This window comes from Zonotrichia leucophrys, chromosome 24 (assembly GCF_028769735.1).
Source record: "Zonotrichia leucophrys gambelii isolate GWCS_2022_RI chromosome 24, RI_Zleu_2.0, whole genome shotgun sequence".
NCBI classification, from domain to species: Eukaryota; Metazoa; Chordata; class Aves; order Passeriformes; family Passerellidae; genus Zonotrichia; species Zonotrichia leucophrys.
The window spans coordinates 1,959,969-1,982,015 of record NC_088193.1 but is presented as its reverse complement, the minus strand read 5'-3'; the positions used below and the strand labels follow the sequence as shown (position 1 = coordinate 1,982,015).

At 64.2% G+C, this 22,047-nt stretch overlaps 3 protein-coding genes across 4 annotated transcripts; 2 read left to right on the top strand and 1 right to left on the bottom strand.

The window, feature by feature from the left end:
* The first annotated feature begins 1,702 nt into the window (after window positions 1-1,702).
* MFRP (membrane frizzled-related protein) lies at window positions 1,703-6,147 on the top strand. 2 transcript variants are annotated; one of them, XM_064732025.1, is made up of 13 exons: window positions 1,703-2,046; window positions 2,165-2,276; window positions 2,547-2,675; window positions 2,974-3,135; window positions 3,212-3,455; window positions 3,531-3,661; window positions 3,790-3,915; window positions 4,054-4,130; window positions 4,274-4,422; window positions 4,559-4,689; window positions 5,076-5,210; window positions 5,321-5,448; window positions 5,553-6,147. In XM_064732025.1, the coding sequence occupies exons 1-13, from the start codon at window positions 1,993-1,995 to the stop codon at window positions 5,775-5,777; spliced, it is 1,803 nt and encodes a 600-aa protein (XP_064588095.1). In that variant the 5' UTR covers window positions 1,703-1,992; the 3' UTR covers window positions 5,778-6,147. The 2 variants fall into 2 exon arrangements, with proteins under 2 accessions (XP_064588095.1, XP_064588097.1); XM_064732027.1 differs by having other exon boundaries at window positions 4,054-4,162; window positions 4,339-4,422.
* Window positions 6,148-6,931: 784 nt separating this feature from the next.
* Window positions 6,932-10,087, top strand: C1QTNF5 (C1q and TNF related 5). The gene is made up of 4 exons (XM_064732030.1): window positions 6,932-7,072; window positions 7,374-7,530; window positions 8,645-8,864; window positions 9,356-10,087. The coding sequence occupies exons 3-4, from the start codon at window positions 8,651-8,653 to the stop codon at window positions 9,871-9,873; spliced, it is 732 nt and encodes a 243-aa protein (XP_064588100.1). The 5' UTR covers window positions 6,932-7,072; window positions 7,374-7,530; window positions 8,645-8,650; the 3' UTR covers window positions 9,874-10,087.
* A 3,625-nt stretch (window positions 10,088-13,712) lies between these two features.
* RNF26 (ring finger protein 26) lies at window positions 13,713-17,249 on the bottom strand. The gene has a single exon (XM_064732131.1). The coding sequence runs from the start codon at window positions 17,181-17,183 to the stop codon at window positions 15,843-15,845; it is 1,341 nt and encodes a 446-aa protein (XP_064588201.1). The 5' UTR covers window positions 17,184-17,249; the 3' UTR covers window positions 13,713-15,842.
* Between the last annotated feature and the right edge of the window lie 4,798 nt (window positions 17,250-22,047).

Here is a 22,047-nt window from a genome sequence, read left to right as displayed (position 1 = left end):
CAGGCAGCTCCAGCTCAGGCACCTTCTGATTGCTGATTTGTTTTTTACCTCGGGGTTTTACTTTCTTTTCTTTTCTTTTTCTTTTTTTTCCCTCTTTTTTTCTTTTTTATCTTTTTTGTTTCTTTTTTTTTTTCTTTTTCTTTTTTTTTTTTTTTTTTTTTTTTTTTTTTGTTGGTGTGTAATAAAAATCCTGAGCAAGGGACTCTACAGGAATAATGGGGCCACCTGTCCCATTGACTCAACCAGGACCTCTTCTCCCCTGGGAGAAGCACCCAGGAGAGCCTCACACATCCCTCCTGACCTCTTGCCACTCCTGTATCTGCTTGGCCGTCCCAGAGGATTCGTGAACTGCTCCCGATCTCCTCCCGACACTTCCAAACCTCCTGGCAAAGGACTCCAGCAGCCCTCTGGTGGCCTCCGTCCCATCTCGGGCAGCACAACCCTGCAGCTGCCCCACTCACACTCCTCAAAGCAGCCAGACCCACGGACAGGAGGGAGGAAAACATTTTGTGGAATTTCTATGTATTTATAATGGACTTTGCTTCAACCTGGAGCCCCCCGCTGCTTCCTGCCTCTCCAGGGACTTGTGCCGGGGCTGCTCCGGGTGGGTTTTTACCTGCCTGCTCAAACGACGGTGCCTTAAACCATTTAGGGGAGCGGGGGGGCCGCGGGGGTCGCACGGAGAGAGGGGAGGACGGTGGCTTTGCGGGACCATCTGCGATCGGGGCTTTGTTCTCCCTGTGATCAGGAGCCCTCCTGGGTGCCCGGGCACCCGCCCTGCTGCTCTGCCCTCCAGCTAGCAAATGCCAGTGGCCTTTTTAGCCTTTAATTTATTCTCCTCCCCGTCCTGCCTTGCCTGAGGCGCAGCGGGAGGAGACACGGGCACCATCCCAGCCCTCGGGGCAGCTCCATCCAAGCCACCCCCGGCCCTGCGGGCACGGGCTGAGCGCTGGCACCAGCACCCTGCCCAGCCTGGGGCATCCCAGCGGGGCTCAGGGGGGGCAGGATGGGAACGGGGGCTGCCCAGGGCAGGAGCTGGGCTGGGGCAGCGATGCTGCGTGGCAGGTGGCTTGTTTACTGTGTAAGCAAGGCGGGTGGGAAGCGTCTCATACAAGGGAGACTCGTGCAGGAATAAATTTGAGCTTGAACAGGGCGTTGGGTGCGTGTGGTTTGTGTCTGGGTGGGCTGGCAGAGGGTGGGGAGCTGCCACCGGCGGAGCCCCATGGACCAGAACACTCTGGGCTCTCCTGCAGCAAGGGAGATGTGGCTGCAGGTGGCAGAAGGAGCCTTTTCAACCCCACCTTTTCAACCTTTTCAAGCTTCCCTAAAAACCCCTGAACAATGGCCCCTTTCTGCCCTGCTTAGGGATGGAGACGGGCATTAAGGGGCAGCAGGAATGCAGGTGGCAGTGCCCAGGCACCCAGCGAGGGCAGGGGGGACACGCTCAGCCCAGGGTCCCCAACACAGCCCCTTCAGCGCTGCCTTGAGCAGAGAGGAGCTGCTGGAAAGCCAAGGTGCCATGTGGGGACCCCAGCGGCAGGGTCCCCTTGGGGATGGGCTCCCAGCAGGATGGGTGCGAGCACTCGTTCCCCTTTAAGACGCTGTTCCTCCGTGCCAGAGCCTGACCTCGGCATCCTCAGCTGAGCTGGATTAACGGGGCGAGGGGGAAGGGGCCTGCGGAGGGGACTGGGGCTGCCGCCGCCTCCTGGGGCTCCCCGCACTCCCGGTACGGCGGGCATGGCCCTCGGGTGGGCTCCGGAGCTGGGCTGCCGCGGGTAGAGCTGGCACTGCCACCCCCTCGGGTGGGCACCGGAGCTGGGCTGCCACTGGTAGAGCTGGCACTGCCATCTCCTCACCCCACAGAGTGCAGCAGGGTCCCCACGCCGCCCCGGGGCCCATGGGGACAGCTGGGGAGCAGCGGGCGGTGGGGCTGGGGGGCACAGGGCACTGGGCAGGATTTTAGCCAGGCTGCGCAGGGAGCCGCCCGCTGCCATGAAAGACTTCACCGAAATCACGCTTTGCCCCGAGGCTCTGGACGGCAGCAAGGTAGGGCTGGGGGTGTGGGTGATGCTGATGGTCCCCAGGGTGCCACTGATGGTCCCTGAGTGTCCCCCCCGTGGGTCCCCAGGGTGCCAGGGTGCCACCCGCTCTCGCTGTCCCACAGACCGAGTTCTGCAACCCCGTTTTTGAGGGCGAGGAGCCGCGGGCGGCACCGAGCGCGGAGCACCCGCCGGACAAGGATGGGAGCGGCCCCGCACCACGCCGGGACGGCCTCGGTACCAGCCTGGGGGTTTGTACACAGCCCCTGCCCATGGAGCAGGGGCTCTGGGGCTGCTTGGGGACACGTCGGCACCGCGGGGATGAGCCCAGCAAGGGCTGGTACCGGCCTGGGGGTTTGTACACAGCCCCTGCCCATGGGGCTGCAGGATGGGGGTGCTGGGGCTATTTGGGGACACATCGGGGACGTGCCCAGCGAGGGCTGAGCCAGCCCTACAGGGAGGTGGGGAATGGTTTAGCAGCGCTCTGCCCGCTGTCCTCGCCCCCAGGCCAGCAGCTCTGGGCACAGGTGGGCTGGAGGTACCGCGCCGACTGCAAGTTCACCTGGCTCTGCGTGGCTCTGATGAGCGCCATCCTGCTCTTCCTCATCGCCCTCCTGCTCGGCATCCTCATCCACCGTGAGTCGGGAGGCGGCTGTGAGCGGGGTGGGGGGCACAGAACCGGCTCAGAGGGGGAGAGGGGCACCCAGAGCCCACCCCGGGTGTGCCCGCTGTGGGGAGAGGGTGACCCCATCACAGGAACAAGGGGGATCTCCGTGTCCCTGGGATGTGTCCCATCAGTGTGGGACCCCCGGGAGCTGCGCACCTGTGGGTGAGGCGTGAGCACAGGGCTGGGAGGGCTTCCCGAGCCCCTTCCCTGCCCCGCAGCCATCCCTCCCCGCTGGGGCTGAGCTATCTCTGCTCTTCCCTGGCACAGAGCTGACGCCCCCACATCCACCCGATGCCTCAGCCACGGCCCTGCCCGCCCGCGGCGCTGCCACCACCGCCACAGCGCCCATCCGAAGGGACCCCCCGGCCCCCAAAACCGCTGCCACCCCAACCGAGAGCTGGCTGCCCACGGCCCGCACGGCAGCGCCGGGTAAGTGCCGAGCGGGGCAGGGTTTGGGATGGGGGTGCCCTGCTCCAGCTCATGCCCACGCTGTTGCCTCGCTCAGCCTGCGGAGGGACCCTGCGCGGCCCCGAGGGCTCCTTCAGCTCCCCCAACTACCCCGGCCCGTACCCCCCCAACGCCCTCTGCATCTGGCACATCGAGGTGGGCGCCGGCCTCGCCATCCAGCTGAGGATGGAGTCGTTCAGCGTGGAGGGCACGGCCTCCTGCCTCTTCGACCGCCTGGAGCTCTACGAAGAGCTGGGCACCGCTGGCACTGCCCCTGCCCCAGCCCGGGGCAGCCCGACCAGGTAGGGCTCCTCACACCTAGAGCATGGCACTGTGGAGGGGGCAGAGAGCGGTGCCAGCCCCTGCTGTGCCCCCAGGTTTTGTGGCAACGTGCCCCCCCCGACCTTCAACTCCAACTCGAACCGCCTGCGGGTCACCTTCGTGTCCGACAGCAGCGTGGGCGCCCAGGGCTTCAGCGCCCGCTACCGAGCCGTGGCCCCTGCCGAGAGTGAGTGCCCCCTCCCAGGGCACTGCCAGGGTCCCTCCGGGCTGGCAGGGAATGAGGACAGCCAGCAGGGAATGGGGAGGGTGCCCGGCAGAACCCCCCTCCAGCCCGGGTGTCTGTGCTGCGTTCAGAGAGCTGCGCCTGGGACGAGCACCTGTGTGACCGCGGGCTGTGCCTCCAGCTGGGCTTCGTGTGCGACGGCTTCCACGACTGCTCGGACGGGAGCGACGAGGCCAACTGCAGCCTGAAACACAAAGGTGAGAGGGACAGACCCCGCCTGCAGCCCCCAGACCCCCAACTGCAGCCCCCAGAGCCTGGGGCACCGGGGATGGGCAGGAGAGGGAGATGGAGGGAAGGGAGAGGGGGTAAATCTCTTTGTGTGTGTGTCTCTCCAGAATGTGGGGGGCCGCTGACCGCCTTGGAGGGGCACCTGTCCACCCCGAACCACCCGCAGCCATACCCGCACCAGCAGGTGAGAGAAGGAAGGGGCGCTGTGGGAGCGCGGTGAGGATGAGGCTGGGCAGGGAGGAAGGCAGCCCCGGCCCCGGGGAGAGCTGGGGGTGCCCCTGCCCAGCTTCACGGGTGTCGCCGGCTGCCCCCCACCCTGCCCCGCAGCTGTGCCTGTGGCAGATCTCGGTGCCCCTGGGCCACGTCATCGAGCTGCACTTCCACAACTTCAGCCTGGAGTCGCACGAGGATTGCAGCTTCGACTTCGTGGAGGTGCACGACAGCGCGGGCACGGGCGCTGCCAGCCTCATGGGCAGGTACCCGACACCCCCAGGCCTGCTGTGCCACCCTGGCAACAGCCTGGGGAAACTGAGGCACGGAGCCGCCAGAAGGCAGGGTTTGGAGGTGCTGGTCAGCCCCCCGAGCCCATCTCTTGTCCCCTGACCTCGGCAGGTTCTGTGGCCACCAGGTGCCACCCGCCCTGACCTCCTCACGGCACGTCATGACCGTGCTCTTCGTGGCAGACGAGGGAGTTGCAGACCAGGGGTTCTTTGCCACCTACCAAGCCCGCAATGCCACAGAGAGTAGGTAGCCAAGAGGGGGCACAGGGTGCCCAGGGTGGGTGGTGCCACCTCTATCTCTGGGGGGCTTCAAGGCCAGGCTGGATAAAAACCTGGAAAAGCTCTTGTTCCACAGCTGGCCCTTCTTGGAGCAAAAGGCCCCCAGGCCCCTTCTCACCTGGTTTCTCACCTGGTTTATCCTATAACCTCACAGCCATGGGGATGGGACCTGGAAGGGCTCACCTGCACAGGGATGTGATCCATGGCCTGAGTGCTGCCCCCAAATAACCCAGGGAATTTGTGATTTCCTAAGCTGGATCTGCCCGATCCCCTGGGCAGTGAGCGTGACAGGGGTGGTCAGCACGGGGCCACGCTGGCTCCCAGCCGTGCCCTGCCCTCTCCCCTTCCAGAGACCTGCAGCCCTGCGGAGTTCTCCTGTGGGAACGGCGAGTGCCGGGCGCTGGAGGCTGTGTGTGACGGCTGGCACGACTGCCCCGATGGCACTGACGAGCTGAACTGCACCGGGGTGTCCTACCCGGCCTTCGGTGAGTGCCACCACCCCTGGGTGCCCCTCGCAGCACCCAGCGCCCCCTGAGCCCAGCTGGCACAGCCTGCGGGCAGCCCTGCGGCTGACACAACCCCTCTCCCTGCGCAGGGTCTGTCTGCGAGCCCGTGGAGGTGGAGATGTGCCTGGGGCTGGGCTACAACGCCACCTCCTTCCCCAACATCTGGCTGGCCATCCCGGACCAGGCGGGAGCCGCCGAGGTGCTGCAGGACTACCAGGTGAGCTGGGCAGGGGCTGTCCCCACACTGCCACACCCCACAGGTGCGAGGGGCTGCCCTCACCTGGGCACCGGGCTCACGGCGCTGTCCCCGCTGTCCCGCAGACGCTGATGGAGCTGGCGTGCTACCAGCACCTCCGCCCGCTCATCTGCAGCCTCTTCGTGCCCAAGTGCACCCCGGACGGGGGCGTGCTGCAGCCGTGCCGCGCCGTGTGCCTGGCGGCCGAGCTGCGCTGCCAGCAGTCCCTCGGCCTCCTCGGCATCCTCTGGCCCATCAACTGCAACATCCTGCCCGACTCCAGCGACCCCGTGGAGTGCTTCCAGCCCTGAGCCGGCCAGGGCAGAGCAGCAGGGGCTGAAGTCACCCTCCCCACCCCAAATGTCCCTCCTGAGCTCTTCCTGAGTAAATACCCAGCTGCTGGGTGGCCCCTCAGCTGCCCTGGGGTCAGCCCCTGTGCCCAGTGCTTGGTTTGGTGCCTGGATGCCACGGGCTTGCCCACAGCTCCATTTCCCTAGGGAGCAGGTGACATACCCCACAGGGAAAGGCTTGTGCTGGAGGGGCAGGAGGGAAAGGGTTAATGCTCCCCAAACGGAGCAAGGCTGGGCAGAGGTGAGCCAGGCTGCAGGGACAGGAGCCCAGGGCTGCCCGTGTCCCACAGCCCCAGAGCCAGCAGAATAAACAGCGTGAGCAGGTGACAAAGCCAAGGGAGCAGGTGACTCATTTGGGGTCTGTGTGTGGGAAACTCAGGAATGGGTGGAGGGAGGGAAGCCAGGGATGGGGCAGGGATCTGAGAGGGATGGAGGGGCACAGGGGAGAGTGGGCAGCTGGCTGTGCCCTCACTGGGCTGGGGGCTTGCAGGATCCCAGGGAGATGGATGGGTCTCAGAGGGGTCCAGCTGGTGGCCGCATGGTGCAGGGAAGGGATCCTGTGCCACCAAGAGTGGTGGCCCTGCTGGCTGTGCTGGCTGAGCTGGCTGTGCTGGCTGAAGGCCACCCTGGTGGCCACAAGCCTGGCAACACCCATGGCCACAAACCAGCGTCCAGCTGGCCAAAAACAACACTCCCTTCACACCCTGCCACCACCCAGCCTGGCCGTGGGTATCCAGGTCTGGAAGGAACATTTGGCAGCGTCCCCAGCTCCACTGCAGGCTCTGGCACGGGGAGGACAGGGCCAGCAATGCCATCGTGTTTCCCACTGCCCTGAGCATGTGGAGAAATCCCCAGCCTGGCTGGGGTCACTGGGCTCAGGACCCACTTGTGCCAGCTCTGCCCCTGTGCCCAGCCGGGACCTGCCATCCCCACCCAGCTCCCTCTGTCCCTGCCTGTCCCAGCTGCTGCCGGGCCCAGGGACATCCCCAGCCTCAGGCCCGCCCCTCTGGCCAGCGTGTGACCGTGTCCCTTGGCCGCACCCGGCGCTGGAACGAGTTAAAGGCAGGCTGGGAGCGCCTCGAAAGCTTCGCCGCGTGCCCGGCGTCCCCAGGGCCAGCCCTGCCTGCTGGCACGGGCACAGCCTGCTCTGCCCGCCCTCCCACCTGCCCTGCACGCTCAGCCCAACGTGCTGGGACTGCCCAGATGGATCCTGCGGCTTCCCCTGCGTGCTCCCAGGGCTGGCACTGCCAGGCACGGTGTGTTCTGCCATGCCTTGGCCTCAGCTCTGCTGCACCCGCACACCCTGAGAGCTCCCTCCTCTTTCTGCCACTCCATCTCTCTCTGCCTTGCTGGATTTCCCTCCCTCAGCCTTTACCTTGCTTCCTTTCCCTCTGCTGCCTGTTCTCCCTGTTTTCCTCCCCTCCACCCTGCTGCCCAGCCGTGCCCAGCCTGTGCCTCCTGTCCCTCAGCCGGGCTGTTTGCAGCGCTCTCCCTTCCCCCTGCTTACAACACTTCCGACACCATGGGATTATTTTTCTTTTTCCCCTTGTCTTGTAGCTTTTGGCTCCCAAGGCCCTTGATTTCCTTTGGAGTTTGGGAGGAGAGACGTGGGGAGGAGGAGGGGGGGGGGAGAGGCTGCCTCTCTTAGGGCCTTCGTCAGAGCCAAGTGGCCAGGCAGAGCCTCAGCCCTTGCACAGCAGCGGTGAGCAGCGAGGTGAGCCCCGGGACAGGAGCCGAGGGACCGCAGTGAGTGGGGACACCCAGCCGGGGCCAGCTGCGACTCCCTGCCTTCCTGCTCCGGCGCCTGGGCGGAGGGGAGACGCTTCTCTCCTCCTTTTCTCCTCCTTTTCCTCTTTGTTGCCATCGTGGAGGGGGAAGAGAGCCGCTTTTCTGGGTCACGGCCGCGGGGATGGGGCCAGCGCTGGCCCCGGGGCTCAGCCCTCGCTGGGGAAGGGCTGGGGGCAGCGCGGGCAGGGGGGTGGTCCCGGCACGGCCGGGGGTGGTCCCGGGGATGCTGCAGCCGGCCGGGGGTGGAGCGGAGCGGCCGGGATGCTGCCAAGGGCAGGGCCGGGCACAGCCCCGCGCTCCCCGAGCTGCCGCCGCAGAGGCAACAACCCCACCCCAGGCTCACCAGCCCTAAATCCCCTGCCTTCCCCAGAGCTGGCCGGCGGCAGGCCACCAAACCCCACCCCACACGACCACGCCACCCGGGCCCTAAACCCCCCGTCTCCTGGCTGGCTCAGGGGCTCCCCAGCGAGCTGCGATGGCACACGGAAGCTGTGATGCACACGGAGCTATAGGACACATGGCCAGTGTTGGCACACGGTGGGCCGGGCTGTGGGAGCTGGGTGGCACACTTGGGGATGCTGTGGTGGCACACAGTGGGATCTGGGTGACAGGGATGCTGTGGTGGCACTCAGGCCATGGGGATGCTGTGGTGGCACACGTGGGGATGCTGTGGTGGCACACGTGGGGATGCTGTGGTGGCACTGGGGATGCTGTGGTGGCACACAGGGATGCTGTGGTGGCACACAGGGATGCTGTGGTGGCACATGGGGATGCTGTGGTGGCACACAGGGATGCTGTGGTGGCACACAGGGATGCTGTGGTGGCACATGGTGACGCTGTGGTGGCACATGTGGGGAGGCTGTGGGGATGCTGTGGCAGGTGCAGGCAGCACCAGGGCCTCGCTGAGGGGAACAGCCCAAAAAATAAAGGGGGAAAAAAGGGGGGAATGTCCCCTGCTGACCCCCCACACTCCCTGCCAAGCACTCCCAACCCTCCTCACTGTGGTCCCCAGTGCTGTGATCCTTCTCTGCCCCCTCCAGGACAAGATGAAGCAGCTCTTCCTCCTCCTCGTCCTGGGGCTCATCGGCAGCTCCTTGCAGATCGAAGACAACAAGATCCCTGGGCTGTGCTCGGGGCAGCCGGGCATCCCAGGGACCCCGGGCCTGCACGGGGGGCAGGGTTTGCCAGGCAGAGACGGACGGGACGGCCGGGATGGAGCCATGGGCATGCCGGGGGAGAAGGGCGACATGGGCCCTCCTGGTAAGAAAGGAGAGATCCCAGCTGGGGAGGGGGATTTGCCATTCCCTGCCCATGGGGAGCACCCCATGCCAGGGGGTGAGTCCTGCATGCTGGCACAACTGCCAAATGGAGAATGAATCCTGCAGAAGTGCCCTTCCCATGCCACCACCACCCCTTGGCCCGGTCTGTGGTGCCCCTGTGTTTCTGCAAAAGGCAGCAGCTCCTTGTCACTGGTGAGGCTGCATTTGTGCCCATCCCCGATGCCACCCTTCTCTCCCAGCCCTGCTTTAGGAGAGACCACCAGGAATTGCGTCATTCCTGCTTTCCCTCAACCTGTGAGGGTTTCTCCAACGATTTGCTGATGCTGAGCAAAATTTACCCACCCAGTCCTCCCCGCTCGTGCTGCTTCCCCACACGGTGCCCAGGTGTGGCAGGGAATTGATGAAATTGGGATTGGGCAGGAGGGATGGAGGAGCTCTGTGGTGACTCTGTGTCCCCTCTGCCCGCCCCAGGAGTGCCAGGTCCCCGCGGGGAGATGGGCAGCCCCGGCGTGGATGGGCTGCACGGTGAGAAGGGAGCCCAGGGCGAGTGCGCTGTCGCTCCTCGCTCCGCCTTCAGCGCCAAGCGCTCCGAGTCCCGCAGCCCTCCCCTGGCCGACCAGCCCATCCTCTTCGACGTGGTGCTCATCAACGAGCAGGGCCACTACGACCCTGCCACGGGCAAGTTCACCTGCGAGGTGCCCGGCCTCTATTACTTCGCCGTGCACGCCACCGTGTACCGCACCAGCCTGCAGTTCGACATCATGAAGAACGGGCACTCCATCGCCTCCTTCTTCCAGTACTACGGCAACTGGCCCAAGCCCACCTCGCTCTCGGGGGGCACCCTGGTCCGCCTGGAGCCCGAGGACGAGGTGTGGGTGCAGGTGGGCGTGGGGGACTACATCGGCTTCTACGCCAGCGTCAAGACGGACAGCACCTTCACCGGCTTCCTCGTCTACTCCTACTGGCAAAACTCCGCCGTGTTCGCCTGAGCTCGCCCTCGGCACCCTTCCCCGAGAGCAGCACCCCTGCCCTGCTCGGGCACAGAAACGCTCCCTGTGCCATGGCGAGGGTGGTGGAACACCCCTGGAGCAGCTCGCTGTTGTTTCGGGCACCCCCAGGGCAGGGCAAGCCGGGCTGGGTGGCCTGGAGCCGGTGCCGGGGGTCGTGCCCCATCCCTCCCCTCAATAAAGGATGCTCAGCTCCGCCTGTGCCGCCTGCCTCCTGCGCCCCGAGGGGGCTGCGCAGCCCTGCCCGGGAGTCCGGGCCGGGGCCACCGTGTCGGGATGTCCCCGCAGGGCCAGCGAGAGCCGCTAGATGGCATCGGCGTCCTGGAGCGGTGAGCGCGGCGCTGCGACCGCCCCCGGCACTCCCCGAGCCTCGGGAGCGCCCCCGGGGCTCCCCGAGAACCGAGCCCCGGAGGATGGGAGGGTCCCCAAGCTGCCAGGGCCACCCCGGGGATAGTGGATTGTCCGGGGGGAGCAGAGCCATGGCTCCGGGAGTGGCCGTGGGTCCCCGAACGGGGCTGGCCGAGCCCCCCGCCCCAGTGTGAAAGCGGTGACCCGCCGCTGGGAAAGGTCGCTATTTTTAGCAGGGTAATGAAGAGCTTCCTCATTCCTTGCCCAAAATAGGTCCCTGAGGGGACCAAGCCGGGGAGGGGGCTCTTGGCCAGCGGCCGAACCCCTTAATGGGCTTGGGACGCTGCCCTGCCCGACTGTGGGGTGCCAGCTGGGACCGGCTCCTCTCCTGGCCGTGCCCAGCCCAGGAACCCGACCACAGCCAGACAGCCACCCCTGCCCTGCCCCAGATCCCCCATTGCCCCCAGCTGTGCCCGTCAGGATGGGCAAACCCCTGTCCCTGCTCACCAGCAGCTGGCACCAGCCGTGGGGACACCAAGTGCCACCCAGTGCCACCCTAGTCCAGCATTGAGGACCATGGGCACATCACTGCAGCCTGCCCGGGCCACCCCCAGCCCATGGGGACCTGGGTGTCCCTTTTGGGGGGCAGGGGGTCTCTGCTGCAGGGCAGCCCTAGGATGGGGTTGCAGCAGAATGTCTGTTTGGGTTGGAGATGGATTTTTGTGCAAGCAGAGCTGCTCAGGGGGCAAACAGCGCCGCAGAGCAGATCGATGGCTATGCTGGGAGGAGGAAAGGGAATTTTCTGCACGAGGTGTGTGGGGGCTGGGAGCATTCCCTGGTCCCTGTCTCGATGTGGGGGAGCAGGATCAGCACTGGCAGCCACGGCAGCTCCTGGGCTCTGCTGCCTTTGGGGTGCTCTTGGCTGTGTGGGCACTTTGGGATCAGGGGGTCCCCTGAGAGTGTCTGCTGCTGCCTAGCGAGGATAAGGAAAAGGAAAAGGAAAAGGAAAGGAAAAGGAGGCCACCAGAGACTTTGACAAGCTCCTAGGAAACTCCAGGTGCTTTTGATGAGCTCTGCCAGCTTCCCCGAGTTAGGAGAGCTTGGAGACCCTGCCCCAGCAGAGCCCAGGCCAGGGAGGGGCCAGCATCCCTCAGCCAGGCTGAGAGAGGAGCTATATAAGAGCCAGGCTGAGCCCTCAGGTGCTGAGTGCAGCTGACAGAGGCAGCAGTTGGGTCGTTTTGTTGCTTCTTTTGAGGGTTTTGTGGCTGCTTTGTGGGTTTTTAGCAACAGAAATAAATGTCAGCACCTCTTTCCAGAGCAGCACTCGTGTCCTTGGCACTGCAAGGTCACCTGAGGGGGTCAGCAGGCACCAGAGATTAAAGAAATCACTGGATCATGTTTGAGATCCTACAGCTGCACGTGGTGTCAGGGCATGGAAGGGTGGCTTGGAGGGCTCCTGCTCCACCCAAATTTTGGTTATGGCCCAGTTCAGAGGCCCCATCACTGCCGAGGTGCAGGGAACACTCCCAGACATCTCCAGGACTGCTGAGCTGGTAAGGACACCCTTAACCTGGGAATGGCAGGGGAGGGACAATCCTGCTCACATGGGGGTGGGCTGGGCAGGAAAATGACCCAAACAAAGGCTCAAAAAAAGGAGAGCAGACACCGGCTCCTTCAGGATGTCCTTGGGATAACCCCATGTCCTGGAGAGGCATCCAGGAGAATGAAGGATCAGACCCATCCCTGTGAGCAGGGGTGGGAGGTGCTGATCAAATCCTGCTGCTCAAAGGGGCAGGAGAGTCTCATCTTACTGAGACATTGGGAACTCTGCTGTCCCCAGAACCGAGCTCGCTGCTCTGGCCTGGGTGCCCTCGGTGTCCCTGAGGCTGCGGGGTCGCTGCTGAGCCCGTGCCGCTGATGCTGCTCCCTGTGCTGCCTCACTAATGAGAGCCCAGGCTGGTTCCCGCGGCATCCCAAAGGCTCCCCGCGGTTCTGCCGCTGCTGCTCAGCTGCTCCCTCCCTCCCTGCGGGCCGGGAATCATCGCCGCTCCCGCTGTGCCCATCTGTGCCTCCTGTCCCCAGGCTGTGCCGAGCCGCTCATTGGGGACCGGGAGACGCAGCTGGGATGACAAAGGGATTTTCCCAGCGCCTGGGGGCTCCTGCTTTCAGCGCCGACCACCCCAGCGCTCCTGAACCAGGGGCACCCGGCAGCATCACCTCCTCCCTCCTTGGGGAAGGGTCTGAGCGCTTTGATGAGCTGAGAGCAGCCTGCTGGGCTGTGTGGGAGCTTCCCAAGCATGTTCAGTAGCAGGGAATACCCCAAGGACCCCAAATTTTCTGTTCTGGAGTGGCGCAGACCCGAAGTGCCAGGGCAGGCAGGGCTCAGGGAGTTTATCCATTAGCACAGAGCTGGTTGCATTTTCCCCCTGCAATGGCCGGCTGCTCGAGCAGAGATGGAGCCAAGCGTGTGCAGGATGGCTCCCGGGGGACGGCCGTGTCCTGCACATCCTGTCCTCGCTGGGAAAGCTGCGCTGCAGTGGCCCGAGGGGGCCGAGCAGCCTCCCCATCCCCTGCCGGGGCTGCCGGGCTGGGAGAGCGGCCTGGGCAGGGCAGGGCACGTTCCCTGTGCCATCCCCCTGCTGATCCCACCCTCCTGCCCCTCTGCAGCCTCCCCAGGTGCCCAGGCAGCCTCGGGTCACACCCTAGGGGCACGAGAAGTGCATCATTTGCCCAGTTATCACACATCTGCCAGCACTGCCCTGCTCCCTGTGCCTGAGCACATCTCTGCCTCTTTCTGGCCTCCCCTCTCCTGGTTCCCATCCTGATTGAAACGAGCCCCTTTGCCAGGGCAGGCCAGGACTCCTGCAGTCTCTGCCCATCAGGGTCCCGAGCCATTTTCCCAAACAATTTATGAGGATGCTGGGGAAGCAGAGAGAGCTTAGAAACACAAAGCAACCTGCCAGGAGCTCAGACCCGAGCCAGGGAGCGGCTCCTTGTGCAGAAAATGCATCAGGGTAACCCTGAGCCTTTCTGCAAGGCAAGACCCAGCCCTGCCTCCATCCCAGGGACAGTCTGAGGCAGCAGAAATGTGCAGGAACAGGAAGGAACATGTCCCAGCACGTTCCTGCCAGCCTGGAACACACTGGGAGCCCCCAGCCTCTCCTCCCTGTCCCCTGGTGTGGTGTATTCACAGCCATCTCCTCTCACCTGGGTTGGCAGAGCAGGAGTTGGGGGCTGCCAGCTCTGAGGAGCCCACCCAGAGTGGGTTTGGGTGTGAATTCATCTCCTGGGTGCTGGGTTTTCCTTGGCTCCAGGGCATCCCACAGCACTGCTTTTGTGGGGGCAAACACCCCTGAGCCTGGGTGGGATCAAACACCCCTGAGCTTTCCTTGGAGCCCAGGGCTGGATAAAGGAGACACAAACACACAATTCCCCAAAAAAAATCCATTCCCAAGAATGAGGCAGCAGCCAGCTCTTGGTAAAGGAGATTTTAATCTGCTCAGTATCTAGTCCATAGTGCAAAGAGTTAAACTTAAGGCAAAGCCTTCTCTTATAAACAGCAAACAGGCCCTAAACAAACAAGCGTGACTGCTATAATAATAATAATATAAAAAAAAGGGGTTAAGGGAACAAACTGCACTTCTGGGGAGGTGTCCTTTCCCCTCCAGCCTGTAACTCATGGAGGGAACATTGCACCCCCTGATCCATGAGCTGGTCCCAAGGGAATGCTGCTGCCTGTGGAGCAGGGCCACAGTCCCACTCTGAGTGACCCCAGCTGCAGCTCCCTGACCCCCCTGCAGGTGCCTGGGACAGGCAGAGCCTGGGCTCACTCTCCTCTGGTGAGGGTTTGGCTGCTCACAAGTGTTGGTGGCAGCTGAATGAGGCAGGTGAGTGGGGAGGCACAGGGACAAGAGCTGGAGCAATGGGGAGCTCTGCATCTCCTTGAAGTGGAGTGGAGGCAGCTGAGAGCCCTTCTAACACCCATCAGTGCTCAGGAGCCTGGCTGGGCCAGGAATCCTTCCAGCTCCCAGGAAATGGGGGCGCAACCACGCCTGGCAGGGCCTTTCTGAGCAAAGCCACTCAACAAGAGGACAGCTCCTTGCTAGAGCTCAGCTTTGCAGCTCAGAGGCATCTCCCAGCACAGCCTGGCCTCTCTGCTGCCTCTGTTTTGGCGTAAATTGCTAATCAAGAAGGAAAACAGAAGGAGAAGCATGCCAGCTGCCCTCAGGCTCTTGGCTTGCAGTCCAGAGTCAAGGCTCTCTCTGCTCTGGCTCCAGCCAAAATTGGCTGTGGCGTGTGGCTGACCTCAGGCAAGCAGCTGGGAAAGGAAAAGCTTTTACGTGCAAGGCCCTCCTGCAGCCCAGCAATTTCTTGGAATGGTGCTGGTTGCCCAAGCTGGGCTGAGCCACCTCAGGATGGGATGGACACCTTGGACTCCAGGGGACGCCTCTGATTGGAAGTAACTACACTGGTGACAGACAACGAGACAAAACAAAGGTACAGCCCCACCCCAATCCCAGCTAGCCATGGTCCTGGTACTGCTCCACACACAGCTGCAGATCCACAGCGTGGATGTGCAGAAACTGTGCCTGGAGCTGGAATGTCTGTGAGCTCCCAAGAGCTTTGGGGTGCTCCCTCTTCTCGTAAAGAGTTCCTCCCTCTAGCCAGCCCAGCGTGGGAAGGAGCCAGCAAGCTCTGGAGTGACCCTCCCTGCTCCACGGCACTCTTAGCCTGCAGATGTGTGGGGTTTGGAGAGGATTCTCCAGCCTTGGCTCAATGCTGGGCTGCTGCTGCTGCTGCCAGGGCTGGGAGCACTGCCTGGGGGCCACTCCTCAGCTCCCCAGGCAGCAGCAGCAGCCCTGCAGGAGGAGCAGTGATCCCTGCAGCCCCCCCGTGCAGGTAACCTGCTGTGTGCTTGCTAGTCTTGCATAGGTGATGCGTGGAAGCAGCAGCAGCACTGAGCTCTGCAGGGTCCATCACAGCTCCACGCTGTCCTGGCAAGAGAGATCCCTCAAAAAGCAAAGCCCTGGGGGGATGGAGTACCCCAAAACCCGTTCTCCAGCTGAGAGCCAGGTTCAGCAAACACTAAACAACTCGAGTGTGCTCCTGGCTCTCCTTTGCAAACAGAGCACTCCTCCCTTTTCCCATGGAGCTCCTCCAGGCCTGGATGCAGCCTGCCAGGTAATTTTCTAGTGAAACCTTGGGAAAAAAAACATCCCTTGTCTTGCACCAGCCCCTGTGACTGCCAGGAGGGCACAGCCTGTAACCTTCCATCAGCTTTGGCTAGGAGGGACCAGAGCATTTCTCTGCGCTCTGCTTTGGATCTCAGGCTGCAGGCTCGAGGCAACAGGCCCTGAAACAGCAAAAGTCGTCAACAAAAAACCAGGTAACTCTTCCAGCCCGCTGCAGAGATCAGTATTGTGCTTGCTAGCAAGAGCTACAACCTAGTTAGGCAGCAAATGTGACCAGCAGCCACCCCACAGTGTTCTGCCCTTCCAGCACCATCCACAGTTCTTTGGAAGCTGCTCAAGGCAGCCCTGGGAAGTGCAGACAGGGGTGCTCTTGACTTCCTGGGAAAAACAGCCCAAGCCCCCCCTGTGGGCTCACAGGTAGACGTTGAGGGTCTGCAGGATCACCTGGCGGCACAGGGGGCAGTTGCGCTGGTAGATGTCCTGCTGCAGGAGCACCTCTGTGCACTCCTGGCACAGGCACAGGTGCCTGCAGGGCAGCAGCAGGACTGTCTTGGTCTGGTCCTGGCAGATGACACACTTCTTACGCTCCTCCTGCTCCTTCAGCAGCACCCAGGGGTCGTTGTTGGGGTCTCCCTCGGCGTTCCGCTGCTGCTTCCTTGGGGATCTCCACCAGGACGTGCCTGGCTCCTCCCTGGCTGTCTGGGGGCGCTGCCCTGCCCCAGCACGGTTCAGAGCAGGCCGTGGCTGCGGCCCCTGCTCTGCATCCAGCTGCTCCTCCAGCCCGGCCAGCAGCTGGCCCAGCGTCACCCTGTCGGCGGCCGGGGCTCTGGGGGCACCCACGGCGCGTCGCTGCTCGCTGCCCTGGTTGCCCATCCTGCCCCCCTGGCTCCAGTTGGTCACCTGCTGGATCCAGTCCACCAGCCTGCGCCAGGGCTGCGAGGTGACGGCCACTCCCAGGGTGAGCACGGCCACCTGGTAGAGGCGCCAGACGTCCCTGTGCAGGCGGCGCAGCGAGGGCAGCGTGTGCAGGTGGCCCAGCAGGTATCCCGTCAGCGTCCACAGCAGCCCGGGGTTGAAGGCGAAGGCGCTGACCAGCACGATGAGCAGCAGCAAGCCCAGGCCGTAGACGTTGACGAAGAAGACGCTGATGAAGAGGTCGGTGGCGGAGCAGAGCAGCTCGAAGGCCATCTGGCAGGGCGACCACAGCAGGATGGACACGGCGATGGCGCCGCTGGACACGTGCGCCAGGAAGGCGGCCAGCAGCTCGGCCAGCCTGATCACGGGCCCGGCCAGCGAGTCCCAGAGGGCGGCGAGCAGCGTGAAGAGGTTCTGCGTGCCGATGAGACACACGTTCACCAGGCTGTTGGCCAGGTACATCAGCAGGCTGGAGCCGATGGCCAGCGCCTCGCACAGCTGCCGGCCCAGCGCCTGCCCGCAGCCCAGCACGGCGCCCAGCCCGCGCTGCACCAGCTCCCGGCCCCGCAGCGCCAGGTGCGACGCCAGGTGCGACACCAGGTGCCCGGCCGCCCGCATGCCCTCCATGGCCCCGCAGCAGCCGCGCACCAGCACCAGCGCATCCCAGCACGCCACCGCCGCGGCGGCCGCGGCCGCGGGCAGGCTGGAGGCCGCGGCCAGCAGCCAGAGCAGCGCGGACACCAGCGAGGACACCAGGAAGAAGTTGAGGTCGAGCACCAGCAGCAGCAGGTCGAGCAGCAGGCGCAGCCCGCGGAGCAGCGCGAACAGCACGTCCATGGTCCCCGCGGGGCCGTACGGCAGCTCAGCCGCGGGGCCCCTCCGCCATGGGCGCAGCCATCTTGGCAGCCGCCGCCGTGCGGGGCGCGGCCAATCAGCGGCGGGGGCTCCGCCCGGACTCGCCGCTCATTGGTCAGTTCGCAGGATGCGGCGGGGGCGCGGCGGGGGTGTGGCTGGCAGGAGAGGCCACGCCCACCGCGGTGGTTTAAAGGGCCAGTAGCGCCCGTTAGCCCGGAGCGTTCACCGCGAGCCGGATCCGTTTTTGCAGTTTTAACTGCGGAATGAAGGCTGTCCATGCAATCCCTGATCTCTTGGTGGAAGTGGATCTGCCTGATCACTACATAAAGAGGAAAAGCTCATGGTGCAGGCACACTTTCCAGCATCCCAGATTGATCCAAGCCCAGTGCGACCTGGCCTTGGACACTCCCAGGGATGGGGCAGGCACAGCTTCCCTGGGCACCCTGTGCCAGGATCTGCCCACCCTCACAGGGAGGAATTTCTCCCCAATATCCCATGTAACCCTGCCCCCTGTCAGTAGGAAGCCATTCCCCCTTGTCCCACCAGTTCCCAGAGGGGGGCAACAGGGATGCTCAGGGGATGCAGCAGCTCTGCTCTGCAGGCTGGGCGAGCTGGGGGTGTCCAGCTTGTGGAAGAGAAGCAGGAGGAGACCTTGGAGACCCTTGCAGTGCCTAAAGGAGCTCCGGGAGAGCTGGAGAGGGAGTTTGCACAAGGGATGGGGTTCAGGAGCCAGGATGGAGCGGGCACAGTGCAGGGATGGGCAGGGTTTGATATCAGTCCCCAAAAGCTGGTTCCAAACAGCACAGGGGGATCCCATCACCCCACAGTGGCCATGCATGAGTGGGGTTTGTGCCAGCCTGAGCCCTGGCACAGGGAAGCTCTGCCCGTGCCAGCAGGATCCCCTGGGCCTGCTGGGGACAGAGTCAGCCCAGGGTCACCCGGCCAAGCAGTTTCCTGCAGGAGGTTTGGACATAAAGCCGTGGCCATGGCTCACAGCCCTGCAGCAGGTCCTGCCCGTCCTGCTGGACCCCAGCCAGGGCGTGGGGCTGTCAAAGCCTTGGCTCTGCCGTGCCCCAGGGGACGGCCCTGCCCTGCTGCCCTGACGGCGATGACAAGCTCAGGAAAATGCAGCCCTGAAGCCCAAGGCTTTTTAAGGAAGGAGAGGGCGAGCGCGGGGCAGAATGACCCACGGGGAAGCCACGAGCAGCCCAGGAGGCTCCGGCCAGCGTGGGGCCGAGGTGGGAGGCACCAACCCCGAGGGAGCCGGGGCCACCTTCCTGCAGGTGGCTCCCTGAGCAAGGCAGAGACTGGGGTAGCACATCCGTGTCTGTCTGTCTGTCCGTGCCCGAGCTCTGTCGCGCTGTCTGGCGCTGCGGCTCCGAGGCAGCGCTGCCGCATCCCCAGGGAGCGCCCGCCAGTGACGGAGTCAGGATGCTTTCAGCATTTATGGTAATGTTTGGGTTTCTCATCGCTTTCCCAAACAGGAGAAGGGAAAGGAGAGCCGAGCCAAGGGCTGGGCGTGCTCCGCTCGTTCCCTGCCCCCGGCTGTGCACCTGCCTCGCCCTCCCCGCTCCCACCGTGCCGGGGTACCCCGGTGGGCTCCCACCAGGGCCGGGGGCTGCAGCGTTTGGGGATCGTGGCTCCATGGCAGGGCTGATCCGAGGGATGCAGGGGAGCTCTGCCCGCTCCCATTCCGGTGGGATGTCCCGACCTGCAGGAGAGAGGCACAGGGGGCTGGGACACCTGGTGGCAGCGCAAACTGGGACAGTGACTCGCCTGGAGCAGAGTGGGGAAACCTTGGGATGGAAACCCTTCCCGGGGCTCTGCAGGGACACAGAGCTGCCCACCGAGGTGCCCGACAGCCAGGCTGGGGTGGGACCCCTCCCCACAAAGACAGCCCCCAGTTAATGCACTTGCTGGAGATCTGGGGTGCACTGTGTAGTGCTGGCAGCACACGGGGTGTACTCCCCTTGTGAGTTCCCTGCCCTCCTCATCCTCACTGGGCACAGGCTCTGCTGCCATCAGGGACCCCCCGAGCCCTCCCTGAGGGCGCAGAGCCCGGCACGAGTGCGGCTCCCGCAGCCCTGCCCCGGGGCTGGCACCGAGCCCGGCCCCGGGGCTGCTGCATCACGGCTCCATCACCGAGCTGAGCTCACCCCGCGTTCCAGAAAATCTGCAGCCAGGGGACGCCTCAGCCCTCACCCAGAGCCCTTCTGGATTTATCTGGAAGCAGAGGGAGGCAGGGAGCATTGTGTGTGCCAGGATTGAGGGGTTCTCTGGAGCCTGGGGGGATTCCCGAGCCCCAGGGTCTCGCTCTGCCTCCCTTGATCCTTGGGCACATCCCGAGGGGATTTATGGAGTGTGGGTCCTGCTGGTGTCACTCCAGTGCTCCCAGTGCACTCCCAGTGTGTTCCCAGTGCTCCCAGTGTTCTCATGTGCTCCCTGTGTGTGCTCCCTGTGATCCCAGTGTGCTGCCAGCACTCCTAGTGTGTTCCCAGTGCTCCCAGTGCACTCCCAGTCTGTTCTCAGTGCTCCCAGTCTGTTCTCAGTGCTCCCAGTGTGCTCTCTGTGTTCCCAGTTGCTCCCAACGCTCCCAGTGCGCTTCCAGTGCTCCCAGTGTGCTCCCAGTGCTCCCAGTGTTCTCCCAGCATGTTACCAGTGCTCCCAGCACTCCCAGTGTGCTCCCAACGCTCCCAGTATGCTCCTTGTGTGCTCCCAGTCTGCTCTCCGTGTTCCCAGTGTGCTCCCAGCGTGCTCCCAGTCTGTTCTCAGTGCTCCCAGTGTGCTCCCAGTCTGTTCTCAGTGCTCCCAGTGTGCTCCCAGTGCTCCCAGTGTGCTCCCAGGTGCCTGAGCAGCGGGCACCATGCCCAGGGTGCCCTCCCCTGCAGATCTCAGGGCGTGTGGCAGCCCCCAGAGCCCGGGGCAGACAGCACGGTCCTGCCGGGCCCTGCCTCACCCCGGCTGCCCCCAGGACAGCCCTGCCCAGCCCGGGAGGGAACAATGGCTCATTGCGCCGCATCCGCTCCGGAAAATCCCCCGGCCCCGCTCGGGCTGCGCTCCAGCACGCTGTGGCTCACTCTTCCTCTGGCCTTGGAGGGGCAGCTGAAGGATCCCGCACACCCCGCGGGCAGGGAACACCCAAGGCTGCTGGGGAGAGCCCTCAGGAAGGAGCTGGAGCTGCAGGGAGGGAGCCCAGCCCTGTCCCCAGCAGCCACAGCTTCCATCATAGCGCTCACCCTGAGCAGGATCTCGCCGTGCTCCTGGAGGGCTCTGGATGGGAGCTGGGACATCTATCTCCTCCTGGAGCCCGGCCAGACAGCCCTGGGAAAGACAAGTCCTCTTCCATGGGAAAGTCGTGCAAGAAGGAATTCCTCCCTGGCCAGCCCAGCCCCACGGCTCCCCAGGGCCCTGGTGGGGCTGTGCCCTGCTCGCTGCCTCGTCCCAGTCAGCCCCCAGCTTCCCCCACCCCTCTCCACAGGGAACCTTCCAAAAATCCTCCAAAGGGATCCCCTGCAAGAGGGGCTCCCCCAAAGCCGGGCCTTTAGCCCGGGGCTAATCTCTAATTAGGCTTTCTTGCAGATGAGCCTAATGAACCATCCCGGGGGAGCCCTGCAGACACAGCCAGAGGAAGAGATCCCTGCAGGCAGGCCCAGGGAGTGATGCTGCATCCCCATCCCGGCTTCTCCTCCCTTCCTCGGCAGCAGGGAGCCGGAAAAGCCGGGTGAGAGGGAGCACAGGGCAGGGCTGCTCCTCCTGGCCGCTCCTCTGTGCAGCAGTGGCTTGGCAAGGGCTGGATGAGCATGGCTGGAACCACTCATTGTGCCCTGGGCAGCCCATGGCCAGACCCAACAGCCTGACCCGTCATCTGCCCCATTGTGTGCCCAGCCCTGTACCAATCATCTGCCCCATTGTGTGGGCAGTGCCCAGCCCTGGGTGAGTTCCCAGCTCTGGACCCATCTCTGCCCCATTTTGCGCCCAGCTCTGGACCCATCTCTGCCCCATTGTGTGGGTGAGTGCCCACCCAGCTCTAGACCCATCATCTGCCCAATTGTGTGGGTGAGTGCCCATCCCTGTACCCATCATCTGCCCCAAGAATGCCCATCCCCGGACCCATCTCTGCCCCATTGTGTGGGTGAGTTCCCAGCCCTGGGTGAGTGCCCAGCCCTGGACCCATCTCAGCCCCATTGTGTGGGTGAGTGCCCACCCAGCCCCGGACCCATCTGTGCCCCATTGTGTGGGCAGTGCCCAGCCCCGGGTGAGTGCCCAGCCCTGTCCCGCCGGCGCCAGCACAATGAGGCCATTTTCCGGCCGCCGCTGGGGGAGATGCACTCGGAAGTGCTCCCAAGGAAAAGAACTGTTTATAAATAACTCCTGGCTTCCCCCGGCCGCCCCATCAGCGCCCATCCCCAAATCCTGCCCTCCCTGCGTGCCTGCAGCGCTCCCAGGCTGGGACACGGACGTGACCAGCCCGGGTGTGAGCCGGGGCAGGACGTGGCTGTCACACCCTGTCCCAGGGCTGCACCTGCTCTGTGCCCGGGGCTCCTGCAGCCCCGGGATGTCCATGCAGTGACAGCCCTGGGAGGAGCAGAGCGCTCCTTCTCCCCGTGCCTTCCTTGGCTGTGGCTCTCAGCTGGATAAGGTTCTCGCAGGCGTGCCCCAGCTGTCCTTGTCCATCCACCCCGCATTCAGCTGCAGGGCAGGGAGCGAGGGAGCTGCGTGCAGGGAGGGACACGTTCCCCCTTGTCCCACCAGTGCCAGGGATGCTCAGGGGATGCAGCAGCTCTGCTCTGCAGACAGGCTGCGAGAGCTGAGGGTGTCCAGCTTGGGGAAGAGAAGCAGGAGGAGA

Excerpts from the sequence above, each read along its gene's own strand:
- MFRP (XM_064732025.1), top strand. The coding sequence starts at position 1,993 with ATGAAAGACTTCACCGAAATCACGCTTTGCCCCGAGGCTCTGGACGGC. Across the intron at positions 2,047-2,164 it reads AGGCTCTGGACGGCAGCAAG|ACCGAGTTCTGCAACCCCGT; the intron begins GTAGGGCTGGGG and ends GCTGTCCCACAG. Across the intron at positions 3,456-3,530 it reads GCCCGGGGCAGCCCGACCAG|GTTTTGTGGCAACGTGCCCC; the intron begins GTAGGGCTCCTC and ends CTGTGCCCCCAG.
- C1QTNF5 (XM_064732030.1), top strand. The coding sequence starts at position 8,651 with ATGAAGCAGCTCTTCCTCCTCCTCGTCCTGGGGCTCATCGGCAGCTCC. Across the intron at positions 8,865-9,355 it reads GGGCGACATGGGCCCTCCTG|GAGTGCCAGGTCCCCGCGGG; the intron begins GTAAGAAAGGAG and ends TGCCCGCCCCAG.
- RNF26 (XM_064732131.1), bottom strand. The coding sequence starts at position 17,183 with ATGGACGTGCTGTTCGCGCTGCTCCGCGGGCTGCGCCTGCTGCTCGAC.